Below are 24,642 nucleotides of genomic sequence, written 5' to 3' on the forward strand. Positions count from 1 at the left end.
CTTGATTTGAAAACATATGCATATTACATATAATATCTATGATAGATTGAGGGGTGTGTGAAAGAATGGACAGCTGGACGCGTGATAAAGCAAATATAGCAAAATGTTAACTGTAGAATATAAATGGCAAGTATATGAGTGTTTACTGTACTATTCATTCAACTTTTTTGAATGTTTGAAAATTTTCAACATACGCTGTATGGACAAAAGAAAACTGTGGATGCTAAGAGCACATGAAGTGCTGTTGGTGGGAGAACAGGAGGAGAAGGTGAATTCCGATGGAGAGCTTCAGAAGGCTTTGTGGGAGGTGGGATCTGAGTAAAAACTTGAAAGATGGGGACGACTGAAGTCCATATTAGGGCCCTTCATGTGGCGAGGAGAACCTGAGAAAGGCAGAAAGGGGGGAAATGCAGAATGTATGTTGACCGTAAGTGGCCTCGTGGGGCTGGGGTAAGGGTGGGGGGGGCCCTGGGGGAGACATGATGCGACACGACTGTGAGCCTCGGAACTAGTGACCAGGAATGGGAAGGGAAACAGCTGGAGAACAGGAGCAAAGCCAACAGCTCGTCACGTTTCACTGCTGGGCGGGGGGTTGGGGGGTGGGGTACCCCTGTGCAGGCATCCAGACTTCAGTCAGCAGTGAGAACACAGAGTTCAGGGGGGTGGGCCCAGGACCTGACACACGGACGTGGTCATTCCCACCAGGGAGAGTGACCTTGTAGGAAACAGCCCACGGACTGCTTTGTATGGTGTACATAAGACCAGTAGCTCCCAACACATACTTGTCAGTCACTAACTAGACCTGGAGTAGTTAAGGACAATATTGTAATACTTTCATCCCCATTCAAGTTCAAATTCTAATAGCTCCATCTGAGGAACTATCTGAGAAATAAGGAGCAGCTAGGTTCAAAACACAGCTTTCGTTTTACAGTAAAATGATCTCTATGGATGAAAGAAGGCATCTCCTCTGGTCCAGCTGTGTTAACTACAGAAATGCCGTCTCTGCTGATGGTTAAACTCACACATTTCACATCGTATTTTCTAGATGGAGGTTATTACTTAGGTAGATGCAATGTGATGGATAAATCAGGTTTCAGGCATTTCCTATGTGCCAGGTTTCTTAATACAGAGAACAATTGTAGGGAAAACATTGAAACATGGCTTTCAATCACGTGCTAATCTATTACACCATTTTATCCCTTTTAGTATGTGAAAACTTCTATAATTAAATGACTGGCTGTTTATAATTAAATGACAAGAACTGTCAGGAGGTAAAACCCGCTTAATTCCGAGCAAACCTATTTAGCTAAGCATGGCCCTCCTGTCCCTTTGAAGTGGTTCATTTCAACTCAACAAACTGCCAATGTAACTGTGACCTTGCTCTGTCCTTCTCGGCAGACAGACCCAACGAGCACACCTCTTTCTCCAGTTCCCCATCTCAGAGAATGGCAATTGTGGCAACAACAAGAGAAAAACATACACTCATGGTATTTTGAGGTAGAATCTGGTCAGAGCTCAACGGTTTGGTAATTTTGTATGTGATGTGATTGCTAAAGATGAAGGTTCAAAAAGGAGGATGACAGGACCCGAAGGGATAATGAAAGTTACTGGGGCAAGAATTCACTTGGTATATTGTTATGGCATCCTCGCTTTAATTAGATTTAAATGTTTGGCAAGTGTCAACATGAACTAACTTCTGTACAGAATTAAAAGGAAAACACAATGTGTTAAGGTAGTTCCACAAATAAGAAAAATTGAAGTTAGTTTTTATATTATATATGTGCAGTCAAAAAAATTCCAAGAACTCTTTGATTTTTTTTTTTAAAAAGCTGACAAAAATGTCTCCTTTGTCTTCAAGTCTTAATCTTAAAAGGGCGATGACTAGACTTGCAATTTCTTAGGAGCCCCTGGGAAAAAGGTTGGAGCTCTTAAGTCCGTAAGTGGGTGGAGTTTACAAACATATTTCACCGTGGAAATCACCTAAATTAGGGAGGGGTATTTGGGTTGATTTTGCCAAAAGGACTGAAACAAACTGCAGTTTTACAACTCAAAAAAGCAAAGTGTTGACAGTAATGCAAGAAAGCCAAAATTGCATTGGGAGTTCCTTACAAAGGAAAGGAGGCAGCTGAGTTTCATCTACCTGTCCTACTCAGAGGGACAGAGAATATATAATGAGCAGTTGAAGAATGATGGTTTAATTTATTTTTCTCCTCATTCTACCTGAGAGGCAAATGGGCTAATAAAAGTTGGTACAAGCCAGAACATTTTCACCGACCGCTCTGCGCAAACTAGCATGTTTCATAAACTTGAAGTACCAGGGCAATGATTCTAGGCCTGATGAAAATAAATTATGATATCAAAAGGATTCCAAGGCTGAGTTTTGAGGCAGCATGGGCTTCCAAACTGTACTGCATGCCATTCTCTCTAGTCACTGCTAACGTAGAGCTGGAAGTACCGTGAGCATAAAGACACCGGCACTGGGACCTGACGCGCAGACAGCGGGTCTAGAAAGGTTCACGCAAAGACTGCCGTTGTCACACACAAAGGGATAATGGCAGCCCTCTGTTGAGCATTTACTGAGCACCAGGCACCGTGCTAAGAGCATTGACCCATCTGACCCTTCAAATGCACCTGTGAGGAACCTATCTTAGAAAGAAGAAAATGGAGCAAGGAGAGGTCACGCAACCACAAAGTTTCTTTGTTGAACCCTGGCAGTCTGGTTCCAGAGCCCATGCTCTTAAGGCACTGGTGACATATTGCCTCATGCCCTGGAATGTTGTAAAATAATAACGTTCTTAGAAAGTCCATATTTAAACACCAGCATCCCGGATGTGACAAAAACCAAATGTGTGGAGAAATACCAAAAAAGAAAAAGAAAAAAAGAAAAAAAGGCTAACAGCTTCCTGAAGCCACCCATGGCTACAAGGACCCAACTCATTAACTGTCCCTTACTGCCTTGAAGACAGAACCACCATGCCCACTGCTCTGGGGCAACGGGGTTTCTGTCCTGCGGGGCACACTTCGCAAGCAGTCGCAACTATGTAACTGCCTAACTGGACCTAAGTAAAGAGCAGAGAAGGTGGGAGCGGCCTCTGCTGAGAAGGCAGTAGGCTGGTCCTGGCAAATGGCTTTGCCCGCCGTGGCTGGGACAGGCACCACTGTCATGACACAAGCCCTTCCTCTCAGGGCACAATACCGGCCACGCTTGGTTGCTGCGGGAGTCCTTTATTAGGCATAACACTGGGAGAAAAAAGTGCCTAAGAGTTTTGCACTTAAGGATGTTTCCTGGGCGGGCTCCAAGTATCTGTGGTAACCCTTTGCAAACAGAAGCCCTTACACGTTTAAGGGACTCCTAACTATGCATATTTCTATGCTTTCACCAAGAAAAAATTCTGTCAGCCCCAGGATGACTTCAGTACGTGTATAAAGCTGCAAGTTCACACCCTGTTATTTTGTAATATGTAATACAGAATCTAACCGGAGCATCGTTTAAATATCAACATGCTCCTGGCATGAGCTCTTTAACCCCTTGTGTGCCTGTTTACATGTACAACTAATACAATTATTTGAAAACATGATTGGGAACTGGTTGGCAGTTTGATCATGCCTCTAAGCCAACCTGGCAAGGATGGAATCTCGTTCTGGCCCCCAAAGCACCAGAGATTAAATGGCCTCTGTATCTTTTTTTTTTTTTTTTTTTAAGATTTTATTGGGGAAGGGGAACAGGACTTTATTGGGGAACAGTGTGTACTTCCAGGACATTTTTCCAACTCAAGTTGTTGTCCTTTCAATCTTAGTTGTGGAGGGTGCCATTCAGCTTCAAGTTGTTGTCCTTTCAGTCTTAATTGTGGAGGGTGCAGCTCAGCTCCAGGTCCAGTTGCCCTTGCTAGTTGCAGGGGGCGCAGCCCACCATCCCTTGCGGGAGTTGAACCGGCAACCTTGTGGTTGAGAGGACGTGCTCCAACCGACTGAGCCATCCAGGAGCTCAGTGGCAGCTCAGCTCAAGGTGCCGTGTTCAATCTTAGTTGCAGGGGGCAGAGCCCACCATCCCTTGCGGGACTTGAGGAATTGAACTAGCAACCTTGTGGTTGAGAACCCACTGGCCCATGTGGGAATCGAATCAGCAGCCTTTGGAGTTAGGAGCATGGAGCTCTAACCGCCTGAGCCACCGGGCCAGCCCTGTATCATTTAATTTTGAGAAGACACGGGATTATCGGGGTAATTAAAAACATTAGAATTATTCTAAGCCTTGGAAGAGTGGAATAGTTATATCTCCTATTGCTCAACACCAACCAAGAGCGCCCAGTCTAATAAAACTGTGGTTGCATTTGATTAAAGTTTAGTGAAAGCAGCGAGAAGTGAACTGAAGTAACTATTCATAGAGCTTTGTAAGTTTTTACATTCAGTCATTCATTCACTCACTCATTCATTTCATTTGTACCTGAGTACCTAATATAAGTATGGTAGGCAAAAAAATCACCTATGATTTATTAGGAGGATACTATGTATAAAAATCACTAAGAATCTGTCTTATAGAAATGTATGCTCTCATGGTTCTAAAACCCTAGTTTTAAAACCCAACAACCTGGGGTCACCTGAACCTGCTAGAAATACACATTCTTGGTCCCCACCCCAGACCTAACGTGTCAGTAAATGGGGGTAGAGCCCGAGCCCTCCCAGTGCGTCTGATACTCCCTGATGTGTGGGAACCACTGCTCTGGTGGACCCGGGGAAACAGTGATTCACTTGGAAAGTGAGGCAAAGTTACTATAACTTCAAAAATACTGAGCAAGAAAGATGTATTGATTTTCTATTTAACTAAACTAAAAACATACTTCTTTTCTGAAACAAAAGTAGGATTTGTTTGGGACACTGTTCAAAGTTATGACTCCCAAGCTCCAGAGGGATGACACCACTGGCTGGAAAAGCACCTAAAAGGATCGAATGGATTTGGCATAAAACAGCCTTGAAGTCTTGGGGAGGAGGCGGCCAGAGAGGGAGCTGACAGAGCTGTGAGAGGACGGGGTGGGCCGGGACTGCCGACTTGTGTGAGGAGTCTCCCACCCAGGAGGCAAGCTTTGGCAGTTAGCAGCAGTATTTTTATTTTAAAAATGGAGCAGAGTCTAGTTTGATTACTAGCACCTCCTGGGAAACAGTACTTTGTGTTTATCGATCATTGACTCTTTTGTGAGGAAAGCTCAGAAACACATCTCAGAAGCTTCTTTCACGCAGCCGTTCCGGCTGTTCTGAGCTGGAGGCCTATAATCAAACCTCAGTGGAGAGGAGCCCAGCCCAGGAGAGCGCCTTCTCTAGGCAGGAGACCAGGAAGTCCGCACAGGCACTGGCGCTCTGCGGGAGTGTCCTCAGTTCCGCAAAAATGGATCATTCTAGGGTGATTCCTAGCAGACGAGGGGGCGGGGGGATGGGTGGACGTGCTGAAGTACAGACTCCCCACAGAACTGGTGCATCCCCCCTTTAGGGGTTCTGAAATGGACGCCTGCCTGGCTGCCAAGCTTCCCCAACACTACAGTACGCAGGGCCGTACCCACACCTCACTCCATCTGAGACCCAGTCTGCTCGTGCACTGACATATAAGAACATGTACGAGTACCCACGTGCCCAGCACCCTGTGCCAGACACACCGGGCACACAGCTCTAAGTGAGACATGATTTCTGCTCTCGAGAAGCTCATTATTTGGGGGGGGGGGGATTAAAACCATGGAAATACTTGTTTCTGTAGAATCCTGTAAGGCACAGAGATGGTACTCATAAGGTACAGAGGGAGTGATGACTAAATGCTAGGCGAAGGGGCCTCAGGGGACCTTGCTGTCAGGAGGCAGAGTCTGTGAGTGAGAAGTGCATGGAGCTGGTGAGCCCACAGACTCTGGGCGGCATTCTGACCAGGGCAGGAACCGTGAAAACAGACCGAGGAGAGACCAAGTGGCTACCGCTTGTTTGCCACCCAGCACCCGTCCCCCTTCTGGTCAGAGGGTTGATTTTGCTTTAGGGTGGCAGTTCTCAACTAAGGGCAATTTTGCCCACCCTCCTTACTCCCCAGCGGACACGTGGCAATGTCTAAAGACACTTTTGGCTGTCACGGGGGGGGGGGAGGGGGGGCGGTGTGCTCCAGAGGCCAAGGAAGCTGAGGAACCCTCTCCCTTGTGCAGGTGCAAACCTCCCGAGGAGGGTGTGGACCCCTGCGGGTGTGCCAGTGAGCAGCCTGCTGGGGCAGCTGGCCAACGCCTCCCGGCCCTCGCCTTGCCTCGCCCAGCTGGGCCAGCCAGATGTGTTCTTCCTGCAGTTTGCATCTGGAGCAGGATGACAAACAGGTCTGAAGGTGACAGGGACTCACCCATCCTGCCACCAGCACCCTCAGGAATGCATCTGTCCCTTCTACGGAGAAAGGGCACCGTTTCGATTTCTCCCTTTGTCTCTGTGGCCTCCTCCATCCTGTTCCCCTGAGTTCCTTTTCTGGTTTGTAAGCCAGAGTTGGTTCTGCTTCTTGCAAGGAGATTCCCAGTTGAAAAAAAGAGCAGTTCACACGTCACTTAAAAGGAGTTAGTGATGCCTGGGGGACACTGATCTTGTTTAAGGACCAACGTTCTAGACCCAGGGTTTGGACAGAAGCAGGTATTTTTTTCATTTAAATGACTATGTCTTCCCTCAGATTCATCATGTCCGGGTGATACACCAGCAAGCTTTCACGTCAGATTTCCCCATCCACGTTTACTGGGGAAAGGGCAGTGTTCCTGGCCAAACAGGGAACAGAGTGTTTCGGTGCCTGGCAGCCCTGGCCAGGTGTGGCCGCAGGTGTGAGGGGAGGCCTGGTTAGGGGCTGGGTGGGATCGCCTCAGTCGTTTGTGGGTCCTGGAATGTGTTCTTTCCTGTGGAACCAGGGAAGCAAACACCCTTCTCTTTGTAGGTTTCAAAGGTGCAATGGAGGCGCATGGATTGGGTGTGTGTCCAAGGCTCTCCAGGGGAGCTGAGGCATGGGTGCTCCTGTTGGGGTCCAGGCAGATACAGTCCCGGCACCAGGACTGACCAAGCGTTCAGAGCCCAAGAAGGCCGGGACAAATAACTCATCGGATCTCTTAAAATCAAACCTCAGGGCCAATCATACTCTTAACATTTCAGACACAGCCTGGGACTTGGTTTAAATAATGTCAGTCAGGTTTATATTTAAGGCCTACAGGTATCACGGATTTAGGGGACAGTCTCGTGGACCAAGAAGAACTTGGTCTTCAAAAAGGAAATGTCCTGGGGACCGGCTATCGGGACCACGGCACGAGCTGTGACAACCGCAGAGCGACCACCAAGTGGTTGGATAAACAGCCTCGGGGCACCGTGCAAGCTGAAGGGAGCACGATCTTGTTCAGCATCGCAGTTTATGACTTAAAATTTCAGTCTAATTTTCCTCTTCTGGCCACACAAAAGTTTTCCTTTGAAAGGCTGTCCAGGAGGAATAGAGAGGAAAGATAAATCCCTCCTCTTCTAAACACAACTTTAGACGCCGCTAAAGGCATGATACCCTGATGCTTAGACCAAGGTGTGGCGAGTGATGACCCTGAGTTACCCAACTGGGGAAGGGACCTCATACCCGTCACTTAACTTCCTAAACCTCATTCCTCATAGAAGCAATCCGAGTAAAGGTAAAGTGTGAGTGCAGTGTAATGTTTGAACTCATAAAATTGGCATAATGTCATCTACTTTGCTAGATCATTATAACAATGAAATAGTGCATCTAACACAGAGAAAAGGCTCCATAACTGGTAACAGTAACAATCAGACCCAAAGGTTTATAAAAAGCTACTTTCCAGTACAAGAGCTAAAGGATGAGGTTGACTTTTCTTTTTTTCACAAGTTGAATTCCAAAACATTGGTCTGTGATTAAGTATTTAGGATATTAGCATCAAGCTCACACTCACAATTACCCAGCTAATGAATCATTGCTTGTCTTACTTTTTCCCTACTTTTTATGGGATAACCGTTTATCTACTAAAAGAAGGAAACAAAAGATTAAAGGCAACCCATTTTCCTACCCGTTAGCAGCTGTGATAAAAGATTTACCTAGAAGAGATCAATGGGATGGTGGGAAAGTTCTGGAAATGGGTGGTAGTGATGGTTACAGAAGATTGCGAATACACAAAATTGTGAATGTCACTGAACTGTACACTTTAAAACTGGTTAAAATGCTAAATTTTAGTTATATATAAAGTATGAGGTCTGATAATCAAGTAGCACTTTTTCTAGGATGAGTTCCCGAACTGAATTGTCCGACCTCGTACTTTGCCACGATTTTTAAAAAAGACCAGAAGTATTAAGATAGAGCCTCTGATTCTGATAGAGCCCAGACGTTCATCTGTCTATGCTACCCCACCCTCTGCTACCGAACAACTGTAACTGGGACCCACCGAACAGCAGACTGTCTATACAGATTTGGGAATGCATGAAAAGGGGAATCTGTGTATTCCCAACACCACTACCAATTCTAAAAATCCATCAGAATAGTTAATGGCTATTTTTTTAAGCTGAAATAATTACATGTGCCAAACTCAGCCCAGACTGATTAAGAATTAGAGTACAAAGGCTGGCCTGGCAGTTTGAAAAGTCTAAAGTGAATTTTATGAGATCGGAACTCTCATTCCAGATCCGTCTCTCCCAAGCCTAGGGCAACTGTATGGCTCACCTCCCCTGCTTTGAAGTTTTCCTCTCTAGAAGGCTGTGGTTACCCATCCCTTTGGCTAAAGGTGGAGTCCCAGTATCTGCAATCAGTTCCTGGGAAAATGAGGATAGCAGCCAGAAAGTGAAATTCCTTTCCTCACTGAACTGAAAAAACTCTACTGTCCCTTAGGTGGGTTAGTATCTGCTGTTGTTCAAATTGGCGGTTCTATTTCTGGGGTTCCTGACTAGACTGAAGCAGAGCGTCCAAACTTCCTGCTGGATGAAGCTGGTCCAAGTGGAGCCCCATGTCTGAACTCAGTTTACAAATTAGTTTATTTTAATTTCATAGCAGATTGAATAATTCCATTTACCATTACATTTCTGGGTTACAAAACATTTTGCCTTTTGAAGTTCACTGTCTTCCTTAAACAAACACACCCACACATTAAACACATCCACACCCTCTTAAAAATTCAGTGCATTTACAAAAGGGAGGTCTTAGCCTTGGGAACGCAGGTGCTCTCTTCCATTTATTTCTTCCAGAAAGCTCTCAGCTCTTTCAGAAGCTACGCTGAGTAAATATCCAAACAAGCCAAAGATTAGGGATTGTATTTGCTTGGCTATTATTCTGGGTTGCCATTTACCTCTATTATTGAAACTATGTTGTAATCCTAGAGCCACTAAATTCTAAGCCTGATTCCATGGCATGCTTTCCATGTTACACTGTGCAAGAAAAGGTTTTTGCCAATGAGTGTGTTGTAAAGTAAAAAATCTTGTTCTGCATCCAAGAGTTCTCATTCGACAAGTTGTATTTTGCTATCAAACCGCTTTCATGTACGTAAAGCACCTGAGACCTGATCAATTCCAGTTCGCATGTGCACCTTTCAGATTTGTCCCCATGATATATCGCTCTGTGAACTCAACAATATTTTCTTTGAGCATCAATGTATTCATGGCAAGGCAACTCAGTCACCAAAAATTATCAAAGAGCAAGGGGGGAAATGTAGGGGAAGATGCGTGCAACTATTTCCAAAGCAAAAGCTGCATGGAAAACCTCAAAAAGAAGTTTAAGAGATTACCCACAAGGCTACACAAGACGAGTTGGGGTGCCTGAATCTGAACCTAGTTCTACCACTTGCTACCGTGTGATCTTGTGTGTAAGTTACTTAAGCACCCCGTGGATTGTTGAGATAATTCAATGAGGTGATACATGCAACTTGCTTCGTACAGGTCTCACACATCAAAGGCTTCTAGCAGTAGTTATACAGCTACTGTTCTCATGGTTGTTATTATTGCTACGACTGTCGCTCGCTCCTGCTCATTCAACTCTAGAAATAGGAAAGCAGTGGAAGTTAATTAGTCTTGCCGGCTAATATTCAACAAAATATTACTCATCTTAGGAAAATCAGTACACAAGGCTACTACAACATTTTAATAGAATTCCTATCCTGAAGTGGAAAAAGCGCGTGTGTGAAAAAGGTAAAAATGAGGGTGGTGCTGAAATTTCAATTATTTTGAGTATGTGATTTAAGATTTTAAGAATTTTTTAAAGCTCTGCTTTGTTTAAACTGCTTTTAGGGAAAATGTTAAGTGGAATTTAGCTGTCCTCCTGACCCGACAGCTTAATCAAACTAAACATACATTTAGCACTGTAAGAAAAGAGATTTAAAAACTAAACATGTATTATTTGACATACCATAATTTATGTGATGGGGTAGAAAAAGAACTTGATAATGTTATTCAAATATTTGAGATATGCAAACACTGAGATTAAGGAGGAATTACTCTATTGAAAAAAACTTTAATGTAAAGATGAACTATTAGGTAAAAAAGAAAATTAGATTTAGGTATGATCATTCCTTAATCTAGTTTCATTATTGGCAAAGTTACATAATAGTCCAAAGGAAAAAGTTTCTTTTAGAGATAGCTGAAAAGATGCAAATAAACATGAGAAGATATCTTGTAAACGATCTTTCAGGAAATGATTCAGTTAAACCAAGAGAAATTTTCCTGTCTCTAAGCTCTGGCAACATTTCAAACAACAGTTAGAGTAAGCAAATAACTTTAACTAAATTCAATTCTTCAACTAAAATCTGCTCTAGAGCTCTACTACTGCCATTATTATTTTACCTTTTATCAGTACAGTTTCTAAAGGTAAATTCATGAGCGTAACCCCAGCACTGGTCCTGCCAGAGATATTACTTTCGACTTCTCATTTCCTCAGCCCCTGAAGCGTGATGCCTCAGGGCGGCAAGCGAAGAGTGTAGATCACGGACTAGGGGAAATGACATCTGCTTTGCTAACCTGTTTTTACCCCATTGCCAACAGCACACATTTGTAACCACATGTTAAGGACACCATCTGTAATAACCATTTTTAAACATTTTGTGATTATTTTCATTAAGGAATCAAAAGAGCTGAAAGAATATTATCTACATTCCTCTGAGAAAGCAGCAAATATTGACATCATCTAAAAACGGAATCGTTGGTCTATTGCTTGGAAAGCGTCTACTACAAGACATTCATCTGGGAAAAGAGCTCTCACCTCAAATAAAGTCCAGCTCCAGAGACATTATCTCAGATGGCTAACCAGTGGAAGAGGGCTCTTCACATTTACACAGCAAGCAGAAAAGGACAGTTTACTACTGTTCAGACAAAACATAAAAATGAGCACCACCCACCATGAATCAACAGCAACAAGAGGAGTCGGGCTGGGGCTGGGGTGCTGTGAGCCGGCAGGTGCAGTGGGCCCCGAGGGCCTTGGCGATGAGCGAGCAGCGTGGGGCAGACCCTGACCACACCATGCAATAGCTGTGAAACACTGCGGGATTATTCACCTGCTCTAGGCCTCTCTTTCCCTCTGTGTGAAATGGGATAACAATATCTAACAATGAGTGTATTAAGGCAGTGTCTGTGTCCTCATCTGGCATTCTTTCATTATGTCATTGTGCCTTGACCCTCCCTGCACAGCAAATCTCCTTCCAGATCATTTAGGCAGGACTAGGGTATCCAGGTGGGAATTCCTGCCTGTTCTCAGGAATTTTTTTCGCTTTCCTGTTCCCGAATCCCGAGATACAAACTGTTTTCTGTTCTCCACGATGAATTGTTTTCACAATGTGATGGCCGATACTACCAACCACCTGGGTTCAAGGAGCCGATTTTCTTGATTTCCTGACCAACTTTTCTAGGGATTCGGGAACTGGAAAGCAAAAAAAATTCCAGAGAACGGGCAGGAATTCCAGCCTGGAAACCCTAGCCAGGAACTTCTGATTCCAGGGTTTAATAAGAGGTGGGGTCCTTTACCTATCTCCTCCATCCAGCTGTTTCTCAGTCAATACTCACTTGCCTGTGGATGGAACCACAGCACTGCACTGAGATGAAAAGTGCCCCCCCACACACACACACACACCGTAGTACACAGTTGACAGGTTAAAAGTTAAAATTCTGTTTAAAAGTTACTTACCCAGAAATTTTTGGCAAAAAACATGTTGGTTAAATTTAGTCATTGAAACACTGACAGTAAAAATCGGAAAAAAATTTCAAGGATAATAGAGCCTTCTGGGTTAAATTTAGCAGAAGAAAAGATCTATGGATTCCTGGTAAAGATCTATAACTTCCTTTTATTGGTAGAAAGAGAGCAATAGGCTAGGTGGTTTCTACCACCCTACACTGTAAAATTTACACAAAATGCTCATCAGTTTCTAGTATGGCACAGTCAGTTATCTGCCTGATGTGTTGCGAAAATACCATAACCCACAGGAATTACTTATTCCTGGTGTTCCAAATCAATTTATTTAGAAAGTCAAAACACTGTCTCTCACTTCCTAAGGGCATTTCACTTGTAATACCCTCACATTTTCTCCTCTATCTGTATTTTGAAATACTGACCTTATATTTAGTTTTAGTTCTTTGCACCTCAAATTCTATTCCTCTATCTGTTTGGTTCAAAGTTTGACCTTTTCTTTTGTACCCATAAGCAAAGAACATGGGGTAGGTGCATCTGATGTTTATAGAATGCTACCTGTCTCGAGAAACAGACTGGAAATATCCTGGTGATGACATCTGGTGAAAAGAAAGATTCCAAGACTTAATGCCCATTAATATAATAGGTACGTACAGAGCCTGTACCTGTAATATTTACTTAGGTTGGTACCCTCAGCACATCCCCTCCCTCAGTGCTCAGCCCCAGGCTGCCTCATCGGGCATCCAATTGCTGCAGATACTAAGATGCTGGCTGGGGGAGGGGCAGCTGAAACCCGGGAGCCTGCCACCCCGAGCCTGAGTCCTGGGGCAGACCACATTCCCCAGGTGGGCACCTTCCTGCAGCCCCCTCCCCGAGGATGCTATATCTCACAGGATGCTACACCCCTCACATAAATGTAAGGTCTACATATTATTCTTATTTATTTACTTTTGTGTCCCCAAAGTGCCTGGTTAGCAGTAAGTATTCAATTAATATTTGCTCAGCTTAAATGAATTGATGTTATACCAACAACTAACATATATTTTTTTTAAATTCTGTCAGATTATTTACTAGTCACTAACATAAGGATATTAAAATAATGCATTTTAATGAAAGCTGACATTCTGGACAGCTATTTCAATCTTAGAAACTATGACGGTGATGCAGCTGAGAGCAAATGGACCCAGAAGCACACAAGGTGCCAGGGACAGTCTGACATGTCAGAGCGGGCAGAAGTCGAGGCCGTCAGGGAAACTTGGCCGCAGGCAGTTTTGCCTAGAATGGTCCTGCTTTAACTAAGCCACAAGAGCTGAGTTACTCTCTGTGATACTACTAATTGTCATACATCAAGTGGCAGAATTTATTTCTGGCCTCCTACAGTAGTGAAACATTTTCCACTTTCATGTTCGTTTCTTAAATAACTTTAGTAATTTACCAGATGGATTTGTTCTCGCATTCCATGGATTATAAAGCACACGAATGATCTATTTTTATATGCCTTGTAGAACCCTGGTTACATCGAGTGTAATAAATGCATGTAGTTTTGAGAGGAAGCGCTCTACAGAGAACACAACACGTCTGGATAGCCAAGTGGCTGGCGCTCGTCTAGGAGCCCTGGCTGCCTTCTGCCTGCTGCTGACAGCTCTGGGGCAAACAGGACAAGGCCATGAAGTGGGGGTCCTGACGTGGGTGTGGGGAGGAAGAGGATGTGGCAGGAGGATCAAGGCAAATCTGATGACCAGACAAGTGAGCAGAAGCGATGACAAGAAATCTGAGAAGAGCCAAGGTGCTGAACGAGCGGGTGACAGGACGCCTTTATAAAACGTATCGTCTTTTATCTTATAAAAAAGCTTCACCAAAATATTTAGGCCCACAAAATACTTGGAAATATTTATGTGATAGAAAAATTTTCAGAACAAGGTGAAGGAAAACCTGCCCCTTTTCTAATAAGCACCACTTTTTTATGGAACAAGAAATATTTGATCTTTTAAGTATATTTTGGTATTTATGATGATCACTCATGTGCTATGAAGAAAAATACAGTAAAGGGGGAGAGAGTGACAGAGAAGGCGTCTCTGACAACAAGAGGGAAGAAATAGAGGATCTATATTTATAAACTAGGAGCAACCCACCAGAATTCATCTGAGTGATTTACTTCTAACAGCACAGTTTTGCTTACTAGTTTTAAATCATCTGATTTTTTAATATTTAATATGTCTGTGTGAGGGTGGTTCCTCATAAGCCACTTAGAAACGTACACTGCACCCTGGGCTGTGCAGTCAGCAGCTACGGTCACCACTTGTGTCATGGAGCACGTCTGGCATTCACCCACGCAGACCCCACACACCCGGGGGGCAAGGTGCTGGCTGACTCAGGCAGAACCTGTCCTGTGTTAACACTTATCTCACTTAATTAATAAATAAAAAGCAGAGGGTGGCCAGTTAGCTCAGTTGGTTAGAGTGCAGTGCTAATAACACCAAGGTTGTCGGTTCGATCTCTGCATGGGCTGCTGTGAGCTGCGCCCTCCTTAAAAAAACAAAAACAAAAAAGAAATAAAAAGTAAAGAGACACATTTTAAAGAATAAGCTTTAAAGTAAAGCCCGTGCACACATCCTGTCCTCACTCAGGACTGGGCTTGCCAGCTTCGCCACTCAACGGCAATACTAATGAGGGATTAACCAGTTTGCGGGATTAAATGTTAACTGCATGTTTGAAAACTGAAAGTGGTAAGGACAGCTCCTTTTTTGTGTGCTGTAAAACAGCGTACAATGTCTTTTCTATTTAAGTTACTGTGTCTCCATTTCGACAATAGGCAAAATCAATCAAGTGAAGGGAACCAACGTTTTGCCACCCTGAAACTGCCTTGTTGGGATATTAATTTTAAGCTGTTTAGTAAGAAACAAGATTCAGAAAGAACCCTGACACTCCTGCCTATGTCCTGCCCGAGAGATTCAGACAGAAAGGCCTGCTTGGGAAGGGAATCTTAGGGTGTTGGCCTTAGCAGCCTGATTTGAATTAAGCATAGTAAATAGGAAGGCTTCAGGCAGGGCCTGTTAGCCAGGTAACCCGCGCCCCATTGTTTCTGAGTTGCCCAGCAAGAACTTGCCTGCTGTGTGTTCTGCTTTTGTTCAACTACTGGTAAATCATCATTTTCACTTCTGAAACCTCAGACCCAATTTCCCCCTTTTCCTCCTTTGCCAAAAATGTCATATATACCCAAGTTGCCTCACTGTCTTTGCAATATTCATGGTGACATGAATTCCCCAGGTGCACGTATTAAAAATTTGATTTTTTTCCTTTTAATCCATCTGTTAATTTGATTATTAGCTCAGCTAGAAGAACGTAGCAGGTGGGAGGAAAAGTAGTTTTCACCTCCCACACCAGCTGTTGCTGCGCTTTAAATGTCGGCTGTTCTTTTGTTGATGGTTCTAGAGCTCCTTGACTGCCATCACGTTTGAATGGTACAAGTAACTCCAACAGTATCGCAGCACTAAGCACATGTGGTCTGTTACATTAGTAATCAGGTTATTAAAAAAATAAAAGCACCAATGCTCATTACCTTAAGATGCTGTGTCAACAAGACATCAATCTTTAAAAGGAGACAGAATCGTTTGTGTCAACTTGTATAACTGTGTCATCCCGTCGGGCAGAGCCATCTAAAACGGGAATAAGTGTGCCAGGTGATAGAGTGGGTTCCCAGCACTAGAACTCCAGGAAGAGGGTTTCCTAGAGCAGATTCTGTACAAGGCCCCCTTGCAATTCGGGAATTGAATTCCCTTGACCTGGGATCTTCTCGAGGTGAATTCTGCACGGCGGCTGAACTGTTTTAGGGTGATCGTTCTTGCTCCCACGTTTCTACCGTGTCCTTTCTCATATTAATACCTCACACTTCAGTTGGCCACTGCTCCCGCTGCTGTGACCGATGGGTCCCCATGGCTCTTGGTGGCTGGACCAGCATGACCGCCTCGCCATCTTGAAAGCAGGGAACTTGGGATTATCCTCGACACCGCTCTCACTCACTCCCACACTGAATCAATTCCAGGACTGCTGCTCTTGCTTCGTAAATATTTCTTAAATCATAAAACCTCGTTGCATCCCAGCTGCCTACCCTCCCAGGCCCAGTCACCCTCTCACCAGGATTACTGCCAACAGCAAGGGGCCTATTCAAATGAGAAACTACCAGGGCCCCTTCCTCAGCAGTCAGGGGGTAGGGTAAACCATAAACCGGACCTTGTCACTACCTGCCTTACAGACACTGTCAGTGCTTTCTCATGTCCTCAGAATAAATGCCAAAAACCGTTGCCAGCGTCTACAAGGCAATGGGGGATGGGCTGCCCTTTCACCTCTCCAGCCTCATTTCGTGCCACAGGAACCCTCCTCCTCCAATTTTACCCAGGTGCCTCTGTGTTCTCCCCACAGAGGTGACAGTGGCACCAGGAATGGCTGCCAGGAAGCAGGGAAATGTGGCAAATGGAGTTGTGGTGAGGTGTGAACCACGAGTGGTGGTGTCATTACTGAAAACCTTACCAAAGAGGCTTTTTTGTCTTTACACCTTTACTTCTAAGCAAGGTTTGTATTTGCTGAAAAACTGTGAGGCTAGTACAGAGCTCCCATATGCGCCACACCCAGTCAGCCCGTTTCCTCTATTATCTTACATCAGTCGGGCACATGTGTCACAACCAATTAACCAATATTGACACAGCATTACTAACTACAGTCACACTGTATTTAGATGTCCTTAGTTTTAGCTAATGTCCCTTTTCTGTTCCAGGGTCCCATTCACGATACCACACGGCATGTACTTGTCACGTCTCCTCAGGCTCCTCTAGGCTGTGTCAGGGTCCCAGGGTCCCTTGTCTTTGATGACCTTGACAGTTCTGACACGTACTGGTCAGGTTTCTGTACGATGCCACTCGCTTTGGGTTTGTCTGATGGTTTTCTCATGACTGGCCTGAGATTATGGGTTTGGGAAGGAAGAACACAGAGGTGAAGTGCCCTTCTCATCACACTATTTCGGGGGCACCTATTATCAACGTGACCTGTCACTGTAGATGTTGACCTTGAACACCTGGCTGAGGTCGTGTTTGTCAGTTTCTCCACTCTCAAGTTACACTGCTTTTTCCCCCTTTCCACACTGTCCTCTTTGGAAGGAAGTCACTCAGCGTGGCCCACACGTTAGGGGTGGGACTTACGCTCCATCTCCTTAAGGGACGAGTATCTACATAAATTACCTGAAATTCTTCTGCATGGGACATTTGTCTATTCTCCCCACTTATTTATTTATTCAATCATTTGTGTCAGGATGGACTCGCAGATATGTATTTTCTACTTTGTGTTGCATTTCAATCCTGCTTTATTTATTTGGTTCCTCACACTGTTGCAGCTTTGGCTATGGCTATTGGGAACTCTTTTCTCAGTGGACGATTGACTCCCTCTGCCACCCCTGCCCTCCCGCCCCACCCCATTACTTTGTACGTTTCTGAGGACTATTTTCTTTTCTGGTACCTATAAGATGCTCCAGGCTCAGATGGCATACCCAGCCCTAGAATCAGCCATTTCTCCAAGGAGCTCTGGTTCCTTCTAATGGAGAATGGTGTGAAACCAAGACTTGGGTGCTGGGTATGCTGAATGCTATCAGGACCAAGGAGGTTTTTAAAGAGAAGGGTAGTTATCATCATAGATTGCAGTTATCTCCTTGGGGTCTGTCGGGGGAGGACCTTTTGGAATATAAACCACAATTATCTGGTTTGTTTCTTGAATAAAAATAATATGTAATAAGTTAGAAGAGATGATACAGAATGTAAGATAGGATAATTATGGCAAAACTGAATGTGTTTTGAAAACCAGAAAATGCCGCAGAAATGTAGGTATTATGATTTTAATCAGCTTAAGGTAAGGCCCTGAGGACTTCTAGGCTTTGATTCCAAGAGTCAGTCATTGTGGCAACACAAACAAACTGAGGGAGTTTCACTGAGAATCCACTCATTTATCCACTCTTTTTTTTATTATTCTTATCTGATGTTGGATCTTTTTAAAAGCTGTCAACTTATCATTACCTTATATCTCTACTTGCATACTACTTTTGGCCACAGAGACATAAAAATAAAGCTAAGAGTTTCTTTTCTGGAAAGGAGCACAGAAATAAAATTGTTTAATATTTGAAAATACCCTCTGGAATGCAAAAATCTTGAATGTTAACCTTTCCTTTCCCTCACAAAATTCTTTTTGCAAAGGTTGAAGGGTGAGAGCACAAGGAATGTTATAACCAGAGGCAGAAACATGAAACTTAACTGGGCACCATGCTCTTTCGGCTGTGGTGAGAATCTTTCTATCAGAAAGAACACCATGACTAAAAATGACCATAAACTAAGTTGATAGCTTTGCCACAAAAGTCTAAAGGAGCTCATATGAAAACAGATTCAGGAAGATTTTACTGCGGATCAGTGTATGACAGACTGGCCTCTCCAGTGTCAAAGGGAATAGTTAGGATATCACTTCAGACTCTGGGGTCATTAACGCCTCAAGGCTCACGTCACTTATATCTTCCACGTTCTAAAGACCTGCTCAATATCAAATCAGAGTTTAAAGATCAATTCAGGAAGACATGGGAGGTGGGAGGACAGGCAGAAAAAAAAGAGAATAAACTCTGACATAGTTACATAATCTATAAGAATGGGTACTATAAGACCTGTGTATGTTACAGGGGATTAAATGAGATAACATAGCAGAAAGCACCTGGCACATGGCAATCTTTCACTATGTTAGCTTTCTTTCTGATTATTTAATGATAACTAAAATCTGAACCTAAAAATGCAATAAGGGTCATTTACTTAAGAATTTTAGATGATATACAAGAAAGATACCAAAAGTAGTCTACAGAGGAAGATATATAAGCTTGCACGAGTAATTTATGTTATTCACAAAGTGCTTAAATAATATAGCTTTAATCCCTAATAGCCATAGAATTCCACTCTTTTATTTGTTGTAGTAAGAAACATTTCTGCTTCCTAGTGGGTACAAAATATTACTTCCCTGCTACTCACACACCTTACTGCATGTTCATCTTTCATAAAAGCATATGTTTTATGAAACGGTTGTATTAGAAACTGAACTTTGGATCATGTTCACCATAGCACACTTGAAAAATATTCTATTACATATTTTTTTAAATGGCAAAATGGATGAAAACACCGTATCACGGTTTCTTTTCAGCCAAAACTTGAAGTTTTCTTGCTACTTAGAAATGTGATACTTAACACCAACCAAAAACACTGTGGGGGTGTGGAATGAACAGCAGAAAACTGAATACAGAGAACTCAACCTCACCCCAGGATTCTTGGTAATTAAGTTAAGTTGGTTTCAGTCAGGTATGGCCATATTTTGTTTAGTGGGGGATTAAGTAACTGAATATTGTGCCTGTAACATATATCTTTATACATGCAACGAATGTGTTTAAAACTAGGTAAGGACATAATTTGAACCTGTAATTTTCTGACTTTCAACTGCATCTATTATGTCAATTATAACACGCACCCTGCAGAGATGGACTGAAAAAGGAGCTAAGGAGAAGCAGATTAGAAAGAAGTGTTTTGAAGTCAAATCACATTTTACCTTCTCCAGGGAGATTAAGTGACTTTCTAAAGTAAATTACAGATAGTAAGTAGCAGAGCTGGTAACTACAAATTAATTCTATTGTACCACATGACCACTTTTCTTCTCTGAGAAAGGATATGCTGTTCTAACCACTATTTTTGTGTCTTCAAATGGTGCTATTTAGAGTGTTGAGAGGAAACAAATATACTCTTTAAGAAAAGTTTCTGTTGCTGCAACCAGGATTTTCCTGTGAAGCTCCCTTAGTATTCCAGAGTTAAGGGTCAGCACGGAAACATGGCTGCCTGACAGAAGCCTCTCTTGAGTGGATGTGGAACAAACAACAGGGAGGGAGTGGTGGAATACTGTTTTCTGGGACTTCCTTAGACTGGGTTCTGGCCACAAGCTGTCTATGGGGACTAGGGAAGACCAAGGGACTCAGAGCTAATGACGACTCATTCTAAAAACATTAAGTAACCTGAAAGTCCACCTGTGTAGTATTTATTATTCAAAGATAAAAAGCATTACATATTTGATGCTTTGAATATGTATCATTCAAAAGGAAATCAGTGCATAGGTATTCTGACTCTAAGAAATGGCTTGGAGTTAATTTGGAACTTAAGTCATACATAAGGAGGTTAATAAAGTTGTCATTTGGACAGGGAGGTACAAAATTTGAAGGTAGGTACAGTCATCCTTCTGTGCCCATGGCAGGAGATTGGTTCAGGAGCCCCCACAGATACCAAACTCCGAGGATGCTCAAGTCCCTTAACCAGCCTTCCGTATCCATGGATACGGAACCAGCAGATACACAAGGTCACCTATGTATTCTATTTCTTTACCTTTTGCTACTTACCAGGTTTCCCCCAAAATAAGACCTAGCTGAACAATCAGCTCTAATGCATCTTTTGGAGCAAACATTAAAATAAGACCCAGTATTATATAATGTATTATATTATGTTATATTATATTATAAGACCTGGTATTATAGTATTATATTATATTATATTATATTATATTATATTATATTATATTATATTATATTATATTATACCTGGTCTTATATTATAGTAAAATAAGGCCAGGTCTTATATTAATTTTTGCTCCAAAAGACGCATTAGAGCTGATTGTCCGGCTAGGTCTTATTTTCGGGGAAACATGGTAATATAATTATTTACATTTACCTAGTAAGCAGGTAAATAAAATATATACAGCATCTATAAAACACATTTTCGGGGTGGCCAGATGGCTCAGTTAGTTAGAGCGCGAGCTCTGAACAACAAGGTCACCAGCTCAATTCCCACATGGGATGGTGGGCTGCGCCCCCTGCAACTAAAGATTGGAAACAGCGACTGGACTTGGAGCTGAGCTGCACCTTCCACAACTAGATTGAAGGACAACGACATGGAGCTGATGGGCCCTGAAGAAACACACTGTTCCCCAATATTTCCCATAAAATTTTTTTAAAAAATCACATTTTCATGAGAGAATAATACCAACTCGATTGTTTATGCGTTTCTATCACAACTCTCAGTAATTTCACCAATCACTCCTCCTAGGGCTACCCTGGTGATAAGGCTATGAGCCACCACCTATGACATTCCTTTTTGGGGGACAGGCTGATTGCATACAAGAAAATGAGAAGCACATTACAAATCCAACCCCATAAAGGGACAACAGGCATAGCCTCTTCGCACATCCCCCCTTCATCTTTGACATGTAACAAATCATGTGAATTAATGAGACACAACAGAACAACATTCAGGAACATGTTCAAGCTTAAAAGCAGAAACCATTCTATTGTTGGTGTTAACTGAAATCTGAACACTTTATCATCTCTGGTTTGAACTATGGTCTTATTTTTCTCTCATGAGTGTGTGAATTTTAGTGTGGAAGATATTACGTTTCTTAACACAAAAATGTTTCACATAAAGAACAGAATTTTTAGAGAGGTTTTTACGACATTCTTGGAAGTAGAATAGAAAAATATACCAGCCAAACACTGCAAAGGAATCAATTTTTTTCTTTTGATGGAACCTCATGTAAGCTAATATTTAGGTGCAGAGAGCATTTAGATCCTGGTCTCAAAAAGGATAAACTGAGCATAGCTACTAGGGAAATGTACCTAACAAAAAGTCCTCGTGTGTGAGGATTCCTTATACGTGAGAAATTCTCACATGTGAGAAAACGATCCATGAAGCATATCTTCTGGTCACAACTCACAGTGGGCTGTCTACACAGCACCAAAAACTACCAGTTAAAAAGTACACAATTTAAATTACGTGCTGCTTACTAGTAGGAGGCAATTAATTTCACTTTTACATGAGTGCATAACAGGCCCTTAACTCAGTGACCTGTTCCACAACCATGTGAAGCAGCACAGACTGATAGAGGTTTCTGCTGTCAGAAGTCACAGGTTCAAATCCTGGGTCCTCTACCCACTGCCTCATGACTTGGGCCGGGAGCTGGCCTGTTTCATCATCTGTAAAATGGGGGTAATGATAACTCCTACCTCATAGGGTTGCTAGGAGATTACTTAATACACAAAAACCATGTAAAACAGTTACTGGATATAGCAGAGTTCAATAAGGGCCAATCAGGGTCAGCTGGAAAACTCAGGCGACATTAGCATGCCTTCTTTATCTCGAAAGGTCCACTCAGGGGCATAACCAGTGAGGGGAGACCAAAGTGTCACTGGCAGAGGACAGATGGGCTGTGCTACGTAAAACTGTAGGCTCCCTGGGCTGGCTGATTTGTTTTATGAACTTGTTCTGGCATGAGGCAGATGGAGTCTGGGTGAACACACTTTCCTGGATAAGTCAATGGAAGGCAAGTCCCACAAGACCTGGGCTTTTGTCTAGGTTACAGTGGTACCTCGGTTTTCAAACATAATCCGTTCCAGAAAACCGTTCAAATTCTGAAACGTTTGAAAACAGCCGACAGCGAGGCCTCAGGATCTTGCACTCAGCGGAAGCCGCGTGACATGTTCGACTTCTGAGGTGTGTTCGAAAACCGAAGCATTTGCTTCCAGCTTTACGGCATTTGTAAACTGAAATGTTTGTCAATGGAGACATTCAAAAACCGAGGTACTACTGTATTTTTCACTGCTTCACCTTAAGCGCTCCCAGTAGAGCCTGGCACATAATTAGCACTCAACAGACACCTGCTCTTCTAAATGAGTAACTGAAGGAAGGGGTCTGGAGGGCTGCTAAAAAGGGCAACAGGCATTGGGTTGAGCAGATCTAGGTAAGGGAACATTTATGTCAGACCCTTACTGTCACGCCTCACTCGATTACTACACGGAAAACAATATTCCCCGAATACTGGAAGTTATTTCCTAAGTGCCATTTTAATCTGGTAGTCAGAGGGATCAACTGCAAATATAATTGTCAATTACTGAAAGTACCCAATAATATTCACATCTTTTGTGAAAGATTTATATTTGTGAAATATTTGTGAGAACATTTTATGAAAAATCAAAACTGTAAAAAGTCACTTCCATTTACAACTACATTTTCAGTGAAAACACTTAAATTTAAAAATTGCCCCCCACAAATTACATAGGAAAACAAGCATGGTGATGCCTCATAGAGAAGAGTTAAGTTCTAATTTTTCAACATGTAAAAAAATCCAACCTGATGCCTTGTGATCTCTAGCAAATGTGTAGTTAAGTATTCAGAGAAAGAAAGAAAGAAGAAATAAATGAGTTATTTCCCAGTAAAGAAATACATTGTAATCTATTACAATATAAAGGCAAGTTTTCTGACAATTTGTGACAAATTTAAGACAAATGTTGTAACTTCTCATATTAGTAACATTTTGAAAGCTAAACCCTGAAATTTTATCCTAGCATCCAATAAACAACAGTAACTAAAACTTGTTATTTGGGATACAATGAAATAGAGGCTCAGAAAAAAGTAACCGCGGAAGCATCATCTCTTTAAAAGAAAAAAATGTACGGAGAAACTATGAAACAGCATTCATCACAGATGGGGCAAAAACATAACTCAAAGTTCTGATACTCAAACATGTAAGTCATAAAATCATTTTAAAAAGCCACAGGACATTACCAGAGGGTAAGGGGGAAAGGGGCTCGAGAAGAAGGTAAAGGGGGTTTAACATATGGTGATAGAAGGAGAACTGACTCTGGGTGGTGAACACACAATGGGATTTATAGATGATGTAATACAGAATTGTACACCTGAAATCTATGTAACTTTACTAACAATTGTCCCCCCAATGAATTTTAAAGAAAAAAAAAGAAGCCACAGGACAGTTCCCCGCCCTCGTTTTGGCTTACCTTGCACCATGAGCATGGGCTCCCTGCCCCCACCGTGGGCCAACATCTCTCGGCGGTAGCGCTCCCCGGTGGCCCTGGGGACACAGGACACTGTTACAGGCACCTGCACACACGGCCCACTCGGCCCCCACTCACACTTCTCTTGAGTTTCTCAAAAGAAGCCACACTGATGTCATATTCAGAAAAACGGCCACTATGAGACAATGCGGCTCTTTATTTTTTGGCTTCTAAAAATCGAATTCTGATTTGGATTGAGTAAAACCAGGTGTGACACGTTTACTGTAAAGGCTAACCATATTTTTAGCTGTTTTGTAGCAAGCAATCTGTCTTCGTGGAAAGGATTATTTAGTTCACTTATTAGAGAATAAATAAAAGATTATATCCTATTCTCTATCATCTTTAGGATTCTTTTAAAGTGGGATTTGAAATTATTTATACCATCTTGACTTTCATAAAAGAACTTGAGGTGGCACCCAACAAAAAGAGAACAATAACACTTTGAAATAATAATGAAGAAAAAGAAAAGCTGGCAGGAGAGGGGTAATTCCACCAGGAGACCTTGGCTGAGGATAACAGCTAAGGAACAGAAAACGGATGGAGTGTGCGGGTGGCGAGGGAGGGGACAGCT

General features: G+C 42.8%; 1 protein-coding gene across 3 annotated transcripts in view; it reads right to left on the reverse strand.

Moving 5' to 3' along the window:
* Positions 1-24,642, reverse strand: part of MIPEP (mitochondrial intermediate peptidase) — a 199,571-nt gene that overhangs the window by 25,576 nt on the left and 149,353 nt on the right. For 2 of the 3 annotated variants that reach the window (XM_074330043.1, XM_074330041.1), the window contains 2 exons: positions 24,015-24,088; positions 107-383 (listed from right to left, as the gene is read on the reverse strand). In XM_074330043.1, coding sequence (XP_074186144.1) covers positions 289-383; positions 24,015-24,088 — 169 coding nt within the window. In that variant the 3' untranslated portion in view covers positions 107-288. Of the gene's footprint in view, positions 1-106; positions 384-24,014; positions 24,089-24,642 lie in introns of those variants that run through there. The other variant, XM_074330042.1, reaches the window with a different exon arrangement.

Source organism: Rhinolophus sinicus, linkage group LG04 (genome assembly GCF_036562045.2).
Source record: "Rhinolophus sinicus isolate RSC01 linkage group LG04, ASM3656204v1, whole genome shotgun sequence".
Lineage (NCBI taxonomy): Eukaryota > Metazoa > Chordata > Mammalia > Chiroptera > Rhinolophidae > Rhinolophus > Rhinolophus sinicus.